This window comes from Castor canadensis, chromosome 1 (genome assembly GCF_047511655.1).
Source record: "Castor canadensis chromosome 1, mCasCan1.hap1v2, whole genome shotgun sequence".
In the NCBI taxonomy this organism is placed as follows: Eukaryota; Metazoa; Chordata; class Mammalia; order Rodentia; family Castoridae; genus Castor; species Castor canadensis.
The window spans coordinates 202,721,041-202,735,070 of NC_133386.1; the positions used below are offsets into that span (position 1 = coordinate 202,721,041).

The 14,030-nt window shown below is 44.9% G+C and overlaps 1 protein-coding gene across 2 annotated transcripts; it reads right to left on the bottom strand.

Moving 5' to 3' along the window:
• Window positions 1-678: 678 nt before the first annotated feature.
• Window positions 679-13,981, bottom strand: LOC141414756 (uncharacterized). Of its 2 annotated transcripts, XM_074049165.1 has the most exons (4): window positions 12,986-13,981; window positions 12,039-12,943; window positions 6,007-6,277; window positions 679-1,063 (listed from the first exon to the last, which is right to left on the bottom strand). In XM_074049165.1, the coding sequence occupies exons 1-2, from the start codon at window positions 13,948-13,950 to the stop codon at window positions 12,556-12,558; spliced, it is 1,353 nt and encodes a 450-aa protein (XP_073905266.1). In that variant the 5' UTR covers window positions 13,951-13,981; the 3' UTR covers window positions 679-1,063; window positions 6,007-6,277; window positions 12,039-12,555. The 2 variants fall into 2 exon arrangements, with proteins under 2 accessions (XP_073905266.1, XP_073905259.1); XM_074049158.1 differs by having other exon boundaries at window positions 12,039-13,981.
• Between the last annotated feature and the right edge of the window lie 49 nt (window positions 13,982-14,030).

Consider the following 14,030-nt stretch of genomic DNA (forward strand, 5'->3'; position numbering starts at 1 on the left):
CCTCCTGATCCCTGCCTCCTGGAGAAGCTAGGATTACAGACGTGAGGCACCAGTGGCCAACAGCATTTTTTTCTTATAAGCATATGATTTAATTTTCTGCCAACTAGTTAGTCAGCGTCTAAATCTCGCACCGGATGTGAGTCCCCTGGATGCAGGGACCTATTTGTTATTGTCACTGTTGTACCCCAGCACCTACCCAGCATAGTGCCTAGTAGTGCTGGGTAAATATGTATTGAGCAAACACATGAATGAATCATAGGAACTGGTAACAGGCCAACCAGAAAAGGAAAGAACAAAGTCAGATATGGGGGGAAATCCTGCTTCAGGAGTGGTAACAAATTCGTACTGAAAAATACGGAGCTAGGGGTGTAGTTCAGTGCTAAAGTGCCTGCCAGCATGTGTAAGGCCTTTGGTTCAGTCCCCAGCACTGCAGAATAAAGAAGTGACTAAATAATAAAATACAAGCGCAGGGGGGATGAGAACATTTTGAAACTAGAAAGGAAGTGGTTGTACAACATTGTGAATGGGTTGCATGCCACTGAATTGTAACTTTCAAATGGTTAATTATATGTTAGGTGACTTTTACCTGCATAATAAAATAATGAAAGAGCAGAACTGCAATACAATAGTTATGATCCTTGAAGATTTAGACTCTACAAACACTTCATGAGGTCGGCATAAAGAGACTAACATGCATTTGTGATAGTTTACACAAATGGTTTCACAGGTTCCTCCCAACAGGCCCACAAGCAAGCAAAGAAGAGTGAGAATCGCAGATCAGTTGGTGGTTTCCTGGTCCCCACTCTGGGGCTGTGCCCTCATTGTTCACCCAGACAGCTGCCTTATTTCCCCTCACCTCCTTCTCACCCTGTTTCCTAAAAGCAGCCTATCCCCCCACTGTCATTCTCTTTTGCTTAGGCTTCTTGATTTTTCTTCGAAAGTCTTAGAACATATCACACATAGATACTGATGTTTTTGTCTCTCTCCACGATAAGCTCCAAGAGAATAGAGCTATTTCCCAGTTTTGTTCCCAGGTCTGATAATCTTGAATCCGGAATGGTACCTGACCAAAAAAAAAAAAAAAACAGGTGCTTGATAAATAAATAGATACAACATAGAAACTTGCCATGAACTTGGCCAGATCTTTTGGAAAGCCTGGGCTTTTTAGACAGCACTACAAAATGAAACTGTACCATGACTGAGATAAAAGCTGGCTGTTAGGGAACTGCTCAGGACCAATCCCAGCATGGGCCCCCTTGTCATTTCCAGCTCTCAGTGTGCTAAACACCTCATGTTGAGTGCCTGCCCGTGTCTGTGAGAACAGTACTGGCCACAGCACAAGTCTGGTTCCACCCTAGACATGCTCCTGTGTGTGTGTGTGTGTGAGAGAGAGAGAGAGAGAGAGAGAGAGAGAGGAGTGTGTGTGTGTGTGTGTGTGAGAGAGAGAGAGAGAGAGAGAGAGAGAGAGAGGAGTGTGTGTGTGTGTGTGTGTCAGGGAGGTAGGGCATCTCTGAGGAGAAGAGGAAGAAGGGAGGAGAAGGTACTGGGCAGAGGTCAGTCTCCAGGGAGTGGCAGAAAATGACCTCAGAAATCCACGTTATCTGATAGAAATTGTCCCTGAGACCAACCCAACCTGTCATTGCATCTCATTTCCAGGGGAAAGTTTGCAGAGATAGCCTCTCCCAAGTTGGGACAGCATGGTCCAACAAGAAAGATGACCCTGTGGGATGAACCCAGTGACCACCCTAGAATTGTGCCCAGTGGTCTCTGACAAATTTGTGCCCAGAAGCAGTGGTCACCTCTCTCCTGAGTCCCTGACTCAGGCAGCCAGCAAGAGGGAAAGTTGCCTGGTGTGGGATAGAGGTGTGGCTCAACTGGTGGAGTGCTTCACTAGCAAGCACAAGGCCCTGAGTTCAAAACCCAGTACTGCCAAAAAAAAATTTTCGAGGTATGACATAAAGGACACAAACTAGGAATGAAACTCTCACAGGCTGATGTCACCTGGGCTTCCTGCGCCTGTCTCTGAGGGAAGTTTGGATTGCAGGCAATCGCACACAAACATGAAATGTGGTCATTTGTCCAACCTGACCAAGGCCAGGGGGCATTATTGTTACACTGTAACATAACTAATAACAAATGGCTGTTTGCCAGTCCAGGAGCCTTTTAACTTAATGGTGCAAAAAGAAGCACCATTTAATAAATCATAAAACCTAAAAATGTTCGGAATTGAGTATCTGTAGAAAATTCTAAGCTATTCAAGCTGTGATACACATCCAAGCACACACATACACACGCGTACACACGTGTGTACTCATTTTACTCCAAAGCTTCCTATAAAGTATCCAAAGTACACAGGTCAAAATTCAAGCACAAGTCATTACAAAACAAATGAAGCCAAAAAAATTCACAACATAATTTACATACTAGGAACAGACCATTACTTACGCCATTCTTCGTGCTTTTTTTTTTTTTTTTTTGGAGGTACTGGGGTTTGAACTCAGGAAGGCTTTTATGCTTGCTAGGCAGGCACTCTATAATAATATAATCTATAATTATGCCTCTAGCAAATTTTGCACACGCATACACACCTTTTTTTTTTTTAACAGTCACAGAGTTTGAACTCAGGGCCTCATGCTTGCTAGGCAGCTGCTCTAACTCTTGAGCCACTCAGCCAGCCCTCTGTGGTGCTATTTGTATTGCATTTTAATCTGTGCTGGTTTCAGGAACTGCAATTGTTCACCTTTGTCCTGCAGTAACTGTACATAACCCTCTTTTCCATGGGCGATCAAGCGTGGGTTGGTATTGAGTTTTTCCCACAGCATGAAGGAAAAAGCAAACAAAGCAAAACACATGGTGTTTTAATCTTCTATTCCCTTAAATTCAGAAAGGCTATTCAGCCCTCCATGGAAGCCTGGGCTTGACACAGATTAAAGCACAGCCTGGCGTCTCACCCAAGCTGAGCAGCCTGCCTCAGCTTGGTGGGAAAAGCAGAATGCAAACACTCGCCCTGTGAAGGTGGGCAGGGATCCCTGGCAAGCTAGTGGGAGGCTCCAGCTGATGGAGGCACTCAGGCCCCAGCTGAAGCAGTCACACAGGCATCTCCAGTTGCTGCATGAGCCCAATGTGGCCAGATCTCATTTTTCAAGAAAATTCAAGGGTTGGGAGTAACTCAAGTGGTAAAGTATCTGCTTAGCAAGTGTGAGGCCCTGAGTTTAAGCCTCAGTACTGCCAAAAGTTAAAATAAAACAAAAAAGATAAAATACATAAACCTAGATTTTAATGTGACTCTCTATGCTTTTTAAGGTTAGCAATTACTTCTAAAAAATAGTCTATGGGTCAACTATAACAAGTCTCTGCCTGATATGACACACAGGGGCCTGATTGTGTGCTTGAGGGGTAGTAAGTGGTTCCAGTGGGTTTCAGGTTTGAATCCACTGCTCATTAACTGCTTCCAAGGGAGGCATGTCATCCTAGTCACTTGGCACTATATTCCAATCAGCTGGCAAAGCTACCACATGGTGAGAAGGGTTCAAATCCCACCTCCACAATCTACTGCTACCATAAACTAGCTATGTCACTTGGATTGACCACTCAGGGCTTCAACTTCCTCAGCTATAAAAATTCAGACAAGCCAGGCGCTGGTGGCTTATGCCTGTAATCCTAGCTACTCAGGAGACAGAGATCATTAGGATCACAGTTCAAAGCCAGCCTGGGCAAATAGTTCACAAGACCCTATCTCAAAAATACCCATCACAAAAACAGGGCTGACGGAGTGGCTCAAGGTGAAGGCCCTGGGTTCAAGCCCCAGTACCACCAAAAAAAAAAAAAATGCAGACAATAACAGTCACTCCTGTAGGGCTGTTACAGAACTAAAGGAGAAAATGAGGTATGCCTGCAAAGACCTTCTGCAAAGGAAGCATCTGATTTACACATCAGGCATCCTGCCTGTGAGTCAGTGCCTCCTTCTCACCACCCAATCACCATGAATCGGCCAGTCCTGCTGAGCAGGGATTCTCAAACCCACTGGAATCTTCTCTCTTTTTAGTCCCTCTCTTTGCCTTAATTCATAAGCTTGCCCTCTCTGAACTATCACAATGATCCAATAATGGTACTCCTGCTACCTCACCTGTGCCACCTGCCCCCAGGTGAATCCACCTCCTAACTTAGTAATTATCTATGTAAAACACAGATCTGATGCTGTCCTGCTCTGTCACCTACAGAACAAGGTCTGAATTTCTTCCCCCTCCCTCCCTCCCTTTCTTCCTTGAAGGGCCTAGCCAAGAGCGCTATACAATAAACTACAATCTTAGCCCTTAGTTTTTTGGGACAGGGTCTTGATAGGCAGCCCAAACTGACCCTTAATCCTCTGCTCCTGCCTCCTGAGTGCTGGGATTACAGGCAGGTGCCATCGACACCCAGCCACCTAGCACAAAGTCAGTCTCTCTCTCTCTTTCTCCCTCTCTCTCTCATATATATGTGTGTGTGTGTGTGTGTGTGTGTGTGTGTGTGTGTGTGTGTGTGTGTGTGTGTGTGTGTGGTATTGGGATTTGAACTCAGGGCCTTGAACTTGCTAGCAAGCATCCTACTACTTGAGCCATGCTTCCAGCACAAAGTATAAATTCTTGAATCAACACTCTCCCATGCTTACATTTGACCAGTCTCTACAATTTTTCTGCTCTGACCATATTAAACTCTTGGCATTGCCTTTTCTTGAAAGTCATGCTGTCTCTCGATATTGGACCTCAGAAACACTGTCCTTTCTATGTAGAATGTATGTCCTCCATGTTCATCTGCTTGACCCCTCCTCACTCTTCTGCATCCAGCTGCAAATGGTCATCTTTACCACGGAGGCTTCTCTGTCCTGCTAACCAGCTTCCCTGGCTAGGCCCCCCCATCTCTTTGGGTTCCACCACACTCAGTACCCAGCCCTCTTACAGTCTTATCTCACAAGGCCGCATAAGTCTACTTCTGAGGCATCTCTCAACATTACTGGGAGACCAAGTACAAGAGCCTAGTCTCATGTATTTTATTTGCTGGCATATAGTAAGTGCTCAGTGTTATTGCTGAATGAATTAATAAAACCACTGTAACAAAAGCTTCCCAAAATGTCACCTTTTAACACATCCAGCTGGGTGCAGGGGCTCATGCTTGTAATTCCAGCTACAGGAGAGAGGCTGGTTCAAGGTCAGACTCTATCCGAAAATTAACTAAAAGCAAAAAAGGGCCATGCACCAGTGGCTTACTCCTGTAATCCTAGCTACTCAGGAGGCAGAGATTAGGAGGATCACTGTTGGAAGACAGCCTGGGCAAATAGTCTGCAAGACCCTATGTTGAAAAACCCATCATAAAAAAGGGCTGGAGAAGTGGCTCAAGCAATTACAGTGCCTGCCTAGCAAGCCTGTGACCCCAAGTTTAAGCCCCAAACACACAAAAAAAGAGCTGGGGGTATGTCTCAAGTGATAGAGTCTGGCAATCTTGAGTTCCTGACTTCAATCCCCAGTATGGCAAAAAAGGAAAAAAAAAGTATATATATCTATATATATATATATAGTTTCAAGAAACAGGGATCTTAAATAAAAGATAAAAAAAAAAGAAACAGGGATCTTTGGGAATATACAGAAAAAAGAGTAGAGTAATACAAACACATAAAATCACCCAGAAGCCCTCAACTCCCGGGAATGTGGCATTTTGGTTGATTTTTGTAGAAAAGGGTATTGTATATATACAATACAACTTTAGCCAAGCACAATGGAAAATGCTAATCCAGCTACTTGGGAATCAGAAGCAGGAGAAGTGTGAGTTCGAGGCCAGCCTGAGCTACATAATCAACATAGCAAGTCCTGTGTTTAAAACAGAAAAATAAAACAAACAAACAACAAAAAAACACAAAACACAAAACTGTAGCTACCCAGGTCATTTAGTTTTGTTTTTTGTGTGGTACTGGAGATTGAACTCAGAGCCTCACACTTGCTAGGCAACTACCTAGATCATGTAAAATGCACTTACCAGGTGGCTGGTATCTGTCATGGTGTCTCGATCCTCACTTCTCTTTTCTCTGGTCTCGGTAGAAGACATCTGATATCCAGCCAGAAAACTGAAATCTGATGACTTGTTCATAATTTGTACAACTGTGCAGTGAGAGACCGTCACACAATGGGAAACTGCCCACATTGTGACCTCGTGCCCATGCAGGCCTCCTATAAGAGATGGCAGTTTCTTTGCTTAACAGAAAGTCACCAGAAGCAGCTGCAAGTGATGATCTCGGGAAGGCACAGATCTGGGGAAGAAAATAAACATCATTTATTTACTTTTGGCATTTATGTTCTTAAAAACTTGCCACTGAGCACTCATTTGGTAAGCCTTCATGGAATGAATGGAAGGGTTGTTACACAGCCCTACCCCCACTGCCTTGCAGAGCTTGCTTTGGCAGGCTGGGAAACTGAGTTTCCAGATGGTCCAGAAGGAATGGAGGAGAGAGTTCAGCAGAGTAGCCCAGGCTGTACAGACCAGGGCCTGGCCCCTGAAGTTTCCTATTGGTAGACTTGATAGAGTATTAATTCTTATCACAAAGAGCTGTGGAAATGGTTAAATGATGAGAGAACATGTACAGTGTTTAGCCTACTCATTACTCTGAATATGACAAAAATTCAGGAAAGGTTAGCTCTCATCACGTGCCTTCTAAAACGTCTGACTGCCCAGGCTGGGCTTGGTGGTACCAGCCTGTAATCCCAGCACTCAAGAAGCTGATATAGGAGAATCAAGAGTTTGATGTCTCGGGGCACCGGTGGGTCACACCTATAATCCTAGCTACTCAGAGGTAGAGATCAGGAGGATTTTGGTTCAAAACCAGCCCAGGCAAAATAGTTCACAAGAGAAAAACCCTTCACAAAAATAGAGCTGGTGGAGTGGCTCAAGGTGAAGGGCTTGAGTTCAAGCCCCATTACCGCAAAAAAAAAAAAAAAAGGGTTTGAGGTCAATCTGGGCTACAAAGTGAGACCCTATCTTAAAAAAAAAAAAAAAAACCCTAGTCCTAGGCTTGAGTGGGGTGGAGATTATCTTTACAACTCTGTTCAACTATAGATTGAACTCTGTTCAACTATCTTGTCCAACTATAGGACCTAAGTTCCTAGAGAATGGAAAAGAGAGCAAGCTGTCAGTATCTGACCAAGGAAGAAACAGAAATAGCAGAGACAGGGTAAAGAAAACAGGCCACATCCATTGAAGGGCTGGCTACACAACCAGCTCCCGCTTAAAAATAGAACTGGACTCCCAGTGGCCATGCTGGAAGAAAGCTTCCAGGACGCCTTCAAACTGTGGGGTGTACACCCTGTGTTTAACAAACCTCAAGTTCAAGTACGGAATAAAGACATTCTCAGGCTTTTGAGGTTTGCAAAGTGAGATATTTTAAGAAACATGCTAAACTATTACAGTAATTTCTCACTAGATATTAAATGGTATTGAGACCAGTAAAGTTACGGAATGTGATGGATTGATTCATTTCAGAAATACATGTTGAGTGCCTACTATGTGCTGGTTACTCACTGGACCGTGCTACCCCCATGGGGCTTCCATGCTAGTGGGGACGAACAGAAAATAAACAACTGCGGGTGTGGATGGAGAACATTCCTGTAATCTCAGCACTCAGGGGACTGAGATTGGAGGATCCAGAGTTCAAGGACAGGCTGGGCTACATAATGAAGCTTTGTCCAAAACAAAACAACTATAGGAGGAAATCTCTGAGTCAGAGGATGAGGAATGTAAGAGAGAGAGAGAGAGTAGGGCCTTGGGCCCCAAATTCCAGTTGAAGAACCACAGAAATGACAGCAGTTAGAAGATGAGGCCACATGCCACCCTCAAGACACAATCAGATAAGCCCAGAAAAGCTGGACAGTGTGGCTCCGCTCTTTAATCCTAGCTACTCAAGAGGCAGAGATCAGGAGGATCGTGGTTTGAAGCCAACCTGAGCAAATAGTTCTCAAGACCCTATCTCAAAAAAAAAAAAAAATCAAAAAAGAGCTAGTGGAATGGCTCAAGGTGTTCAAACCCCAGTGCCACAAAAAAAGAAAAACAGAAAGAGATCTGGACAGTACATGCCTGTAATCCTAGCCACTCAGAAGGTCACGGCAGAAGGGTCCCAAGTTCAAGGCCAGCCTGGGCAACCTAGTGAGACCTACTCTCAAAAGAAAAAAGAAAAAAGAACCAGGCCCTGGTGGCTTACTCCTATAATCCTAGCTACTTGGGAGGTTGACATTGGGAGGAGTTTGTGAGACCCCCATCTCCAAAATAACCAGAGCAAAATGAACTGGAGGTGTGGCTCAAGTGGTAGAGTACCTTCTGTATGACCGTGAAACCCCAGTCCCACCAAAATAAATAAATAAAATAGTAAAGAAGGGCTGAGATCATAAGGTCAGTGCAGAGTGCTTGCTTAGCATGTGTGAAGGCTCTATGTTCAGTCCCCAGCACCTAAAGAAAAAACCACATTCAACAAGTGAGTCCTGATTAGATTCTGGGCCAGGAAAAAACAAGTTTTAAAACATTTTTGAGATAGGGTCTCACAAACTATTTCCCTGGGCTGGCTTTGAACTTCAATCCGCCTGCTCTCTTACCTCCTGACTAGCTAGGATGACAGGTGTAAGCCACTGGTGCCGGCTCTCTTCCCCTTTTTAAAGGTAAAAAAGCCGGGTGCCAGTGGCCCACATCTATAATCCTAGCTACTCTGGAGGCAGAGATCAGGAGGATCACGGTTGGAAGCCAGCCCACAAATAGTTCTCAACACCCTATCCTGAGAAAACCCAGTATGAAACAGAGATGGCGGAGTGGATCAAGTGGTGGAGTGCCTGCCTAGCAAGTATGAGGCCCTGAATTCAAAATAAAAATGAAAGAAATCACAGCATGTTTATGTTTATAACCTAGATCCCACGTTTTAAGAACATAAATCTGTGTGACACATGTGGCAGCTTGTTGCACAGCATGGTAACATTATAGTAGTGCACCTTACTTGTTTACTGTTAACTATCCTCACACAGGAAAATCTGCAAAAAGAATAGCAAGGTGCCCCCAAGGGGAACACTAGGATTTTCTGAGAATTCAATTAAGAACAATCAAATGTAATGAATCATGATTTCTGTCAGACATGGCAGATTGAATATATACATGTACTTTTCTCTAAATCCCACTACTATAAAAATAAAGGAATAAAAATGATATAAACCCATAAAGACTGCTGGGCACAGGTGGTTCACACCTGCAATCCTAGCTACTTGGGAGGCTGAGATCAGGAGGATTGATGTTCAAGGCCAGGCAAGCAAATAGTTTGAGAGACCCCATCTCCAAAATAACCAGAGCCAAACAGGTTGGCGGTGTGGCTCAAGTGGTAGAGCACCTGTTTTACAAACACAAAGCCCTGAGTTCAAACTGCAGTCCCACCAAAAAAACAAAAACAAAAACAAACAAACCAAAAACCCTTAAAGACAAAGAGGACCAGAGAGGAGACAGTGGTGGATTAGAGAGGACAAAGACAGCAAGCTTTCAGACATGGAGTGGAATTAATTCAGCCCAGCGGAGGCGGCTGGTATTTACATGCCTGAAGCAAGGAATATAAGCAAAAAGTATAGTAGAAATGCTTCTGCAGGGTCAGGACTTGGAGGGACCAAGCATCTCAGATAGAAAGACAGCATGGAGCTGAAAACAGGAAAATTGTTTAGAACTCTCTATGAGGTTAAATGCACGAATCACCTCCCCCCTTCCTTTTAGGGTGGCAACAACTCCCTGCAGGATGGGGGGGAGGGGAGGTACAACACAACTATCTATTGAATATGGGAGGCACCAACTCAGGGATACCAAAGACAGTGAAGGTAGAGTGAGCACTGAGCTGAAAACAAAAGGATTGGGTGAAAATATGCATGCCAAATGTTGGCTGGCAACCCAACCACCTCACCCGCCCCCAACCCTAGTCCGTGACCTCAAAATCATGACCCTGGGAATGTCCTGGTGGGCAATTGGCAAATTCTTCTCTGGAGTATAGTCTCAGCAATGTGATCTATGGACTCTGACATTTAGGAGTACCCAGTAAAAAATTCTGCTTGCTTCAGTCATCGTGAGTGAAGCCCATCAATCAACAAGCCCCATCCACGTGACTACTTGCCAATTCGCTCTGCTTATTGCCTCAGCTTTAAATATGAACAGCCAGCCACAGATCAAACACTGAAACATGAGCTGGAAGCCGGTGGCTCATGCCTGTAATCCTAGCTACTCAGGAGGAAGAGATCAGGAGAATCACCAGTCTGGGGAAATAGTTTGAAAGACCCTATTTTTAAAAAAACACATCACAGAGAAAGGGCTGGTAGAGTGGCTCAAGTGGTAGAGAACTTGCCTTGCAAGCATGAGGCCTTGAATTCAAACCCCAGTACCACCAAAAGAAATTTAAAAATTCAATAGAAAGAATAAGATAAATTGACCTAAACGTAGAAAAGGGAAAAAAATGGATGAATCTTTACTGTAGACTCCTGTACCCTCTATTAGAACCACAGAAAATGGAATAAGGATGTAGGTTGAGCCACAGAACGGTAGCAAACAGGTAATTTACATAGAGGAGAAAAATATCAAATATACAGAAACAAAACAACACAACTCTCATGAATACTTGGAAATTATAAAACAGTGAACAATGCCTTTCAGATTCTAAAGGAAAATATTTCTAACCTAGAATTCCATACCTAGCTGAACTATCAATCAAATATGAGAGAAAGACCAGTATTTTCAGACAGATCAGTGGGACAAATTTTACCTTCTATGGTCACCTTCTCTGGAAGCTATTAGATGACACAGCTGATCAAAATGAGGGAGTAAAATAAGAAAGAGGAAGAAGGTTGAGGGTGTAGCTCAAGTGGCACAGTGCTTGCCCAACATGCCTGAGGACCTGGGTTCAGTCCTGAGTACTGGGGGAAAGAAGACGATCCAAGATCCAGGCAGCTGGAGATCCAACACAAGACAAGAGAGATGGTAACAAGATGCAGAAGGCAGCTTGAGAGCAAGTGTAGAAAGTAGCCACTCTGTATCAGACCCAGAGGATAATGGAATCCAGAAAATGGGAGGTTGCAGACTTTTAAAAGTACACAGAACAGAAAAGTATTCTTTTTGTCCTACAAACTGCTTTTAGACATCTCTTATATTCCCCCTGCCCAAGAGACAAACAGATCCAAAAGCCTGTCTTGACACAGAAGTCTTGCCATAGACACTCACTGGGTCTTCTCTTTTCTTTGGAATGAGGTTAGAAGATGGATAACAAATAAAAGACACAAAAGGAGACACGAGGGAACGGTGGAAAAGACCATGATTAGATGAATAATAAAGTCAAAAACATAAACAATGCAAGCACATAATCAACTTCATATCAAGTATGGGTGACTCAAATTTGATGTGGAGATAAGGAGAACCTGTGGAAACAGTGTCCTGGAGAAGTGCTAGTTAGAAGGAAGATCAGTGTGGTGCCTCAAGCCTGTAATCCTAGCTACTCAGGAGGCAGAGATCAGGAGGATCAGGGTTCAAAGCCAGCCCAGGCAAATAGTTCCATGAGACCCTATTTTGAAAATCCCTTTACAAAAATAGGGCTGGTGGAGTGGTTCAAGGTGAAGGCCTGAGTTCAAGTCCCATTACCACAAAAGGAAAAAAAGAAGAAGGAAGATCAATGAGGATGACCTTGGTCCTGATAAGCAGACTCTGTTGGAGGCCTGTCATATTAGATGTTAAAATTGGCTGCAGGGGCCAGAAATTGTGGCTCACATCTAGGAGGCGGAGATAGGGAGGATCACAGATCAAGAGCAGCCCAGGCAAAAACTTCTCAAGACCTTACCTGAAAAATAACTAAAGCAAAAAAGGCTAAGGTCATAGCACAAGGCCCTGAGTTCAAATCCTAGTACCACCAAGTTGAAATACAGATGAGAGCAAGAGAGAGAGAGAGAGATGGGAAGAGTACAGAAATAGTGAAGGAAACTTTAAAAAACACAAACAAATCCCTATTATGAGATGTGGCTTCTTACTTTTTTCACTTCTTAGTTTGCTCATCTCCTCCTTTCTTGTTTTTGTTCTCTTGGAGCCCCTCACTCTTCAGGATCCGCTTTCAGACATTTTGGTTCAGATGTAAGCCTGCTTCTTCCCCCACAACCCTCTACAGCTAGCCTCTATCCTGCTGCAATTCTGCTTTTTTTTTTTTTTTCTCTCCCTAGGCATTATCCAGCATCTCAAATCCATTTAACAGCTCTTCAAGAACCCAATATCCAGTTCTCCTCCTTTGCGTATCAACTCCTTACCAAATCTTTTCTTTCTCTTCAAAATGTTCCTGTTACCCTTGTTCCCTTTAGTCTCACTTCCCTGGGTGCTAGCTCTGCTTTTGTGCCCAGGAGCACAAAGAGTGCTTTTCCCACACTCTTCTTTCAGGCTTAGATTCTCTCCTCATTCACCTTTACCCCTTCAGGATCAATAATGGGTTGTTTGGCACTCTTTTCCTCTTTGGCTTTCAATACTTCCCATGTGTCTCTCTCCTTTAAAAGGCTTCTTTCACCCACCTCCACTGGGACCATCACCTACCATGTCTTTCTCTTCCACAGAAACAGATTCATTAGTAATATCTTTCACTTCATTCAAGACATCCTTGTCAACTTCCTCTGCTTCCTCAACCACATCTAATTCTTCACCCCTCCCTTCTGTACTTTCGAAAGAAATTTCCATCTCATCAACTTCTAGCACTTTTTCATCACCAGTAACTTTCATCACTCTTTCAACTTCGCCTTCCATTATGTTCCCCATTCTTGAATCTTCCTCCAAGTTCTCCCCACTAGATTCCAGTTTTTCATCACTTGACCCCCATTCATCTCTAATGGATCCCAAATCTTTTCCATCAGTCCTCAGTTTCTCTTCACTGGGCCTCAGTTTCTCACTACTCAAACTCAGCTTCTCTCCACTGGCACTCAGTTTCTCTTCACTCAACCTCAGCTTCTCCCCACTGGACCCATGCCTCTGGCTACCAGATCCATGCCTCTGGCCACTGGATCTCAGTTTCTCCCCCCTGGACCCATGCCTCTGGTCACTGGACCCACGCCTCTGGCCACTGGATCTCAGCTTCTCCCCAGTGGACTCTCGTCGTTGTTCACTGGATCTCGGCTTCTCCCTGCTGGACCCACGCCTCTGTCCGCTGGACCCACGTCTCTGTCCACTGGATCCATGTTTCTGGCCACTGGATCTCAGCTTCTCTCCACTGGATCCACGCCTCTGTCCACTGGATCCATGACTCTGTTCACTGGATCTCAGCTCCTCTCCACTGGACTCACGCTTCTCCCCACTGGACATCAGCTCTTCATTCTGCCCCAGTTGATGCCCACTGGATCTCAAGTCCCCTTCACTGGTCCCCACATTGTCCCCACTAGACTCCAACCTGTCTTCAAACACAGATGCCACCCTGGACTCTGCTGTCATCCCTGCACTTTCAGATTCAGCCCCAGTTTTGAGTGTGATTTCCTGCTGTCCCCAAACCTCTCTTGGGCTGTCTTTCCCCATATCTGCTGGAGCAGGTGATGCACTTGCTACGCTGTGCTGTAGCTTCACGTGTCCCCTCTCCTGACTCGGGCCTAACTTTTCTTCTAATGCGGGCTTTCCCACATCCTTCAGTCTCCAGTACTCAAACTTCGAGTCCCCTTGGATTCTAGGCTTTTGTGTGTTTCTGTTCAGGAGCTCCATTTTCTTCCCAATCACGATGAGCCCGTCCCACGGCACCCACACCTTCTCTCGCAGCAACTTGTAGCCCAGCTCTGGCCGAGAACGTCTACGGACGCCGATCTTGCTGAGGGTGCCCTGGCCGGGGGCCTTGTCGCGCCCGCTGGGCCCCCTAAACGGCTTATAACCCCACTCCCTCACGTCCCAGGGTACAAACTTCAACGGAATCCTGTTCACAAACATTGCCGCCTAGCCTCTCACCCATCCGACTTCGGCTCCCCATTCCCCCACCCCCACCCCTCCCTCCCTCCCACCCTCGGCCT

Coding starts and splice junctions, on each gene's coding strand:
- LOC141414756 (XM_074049158.1), bottom strand. CDS start 13,950: ATGTTTGTGAACAGGATTCCGTTGAAGTTTGTACCCTGGGACGTGAGG.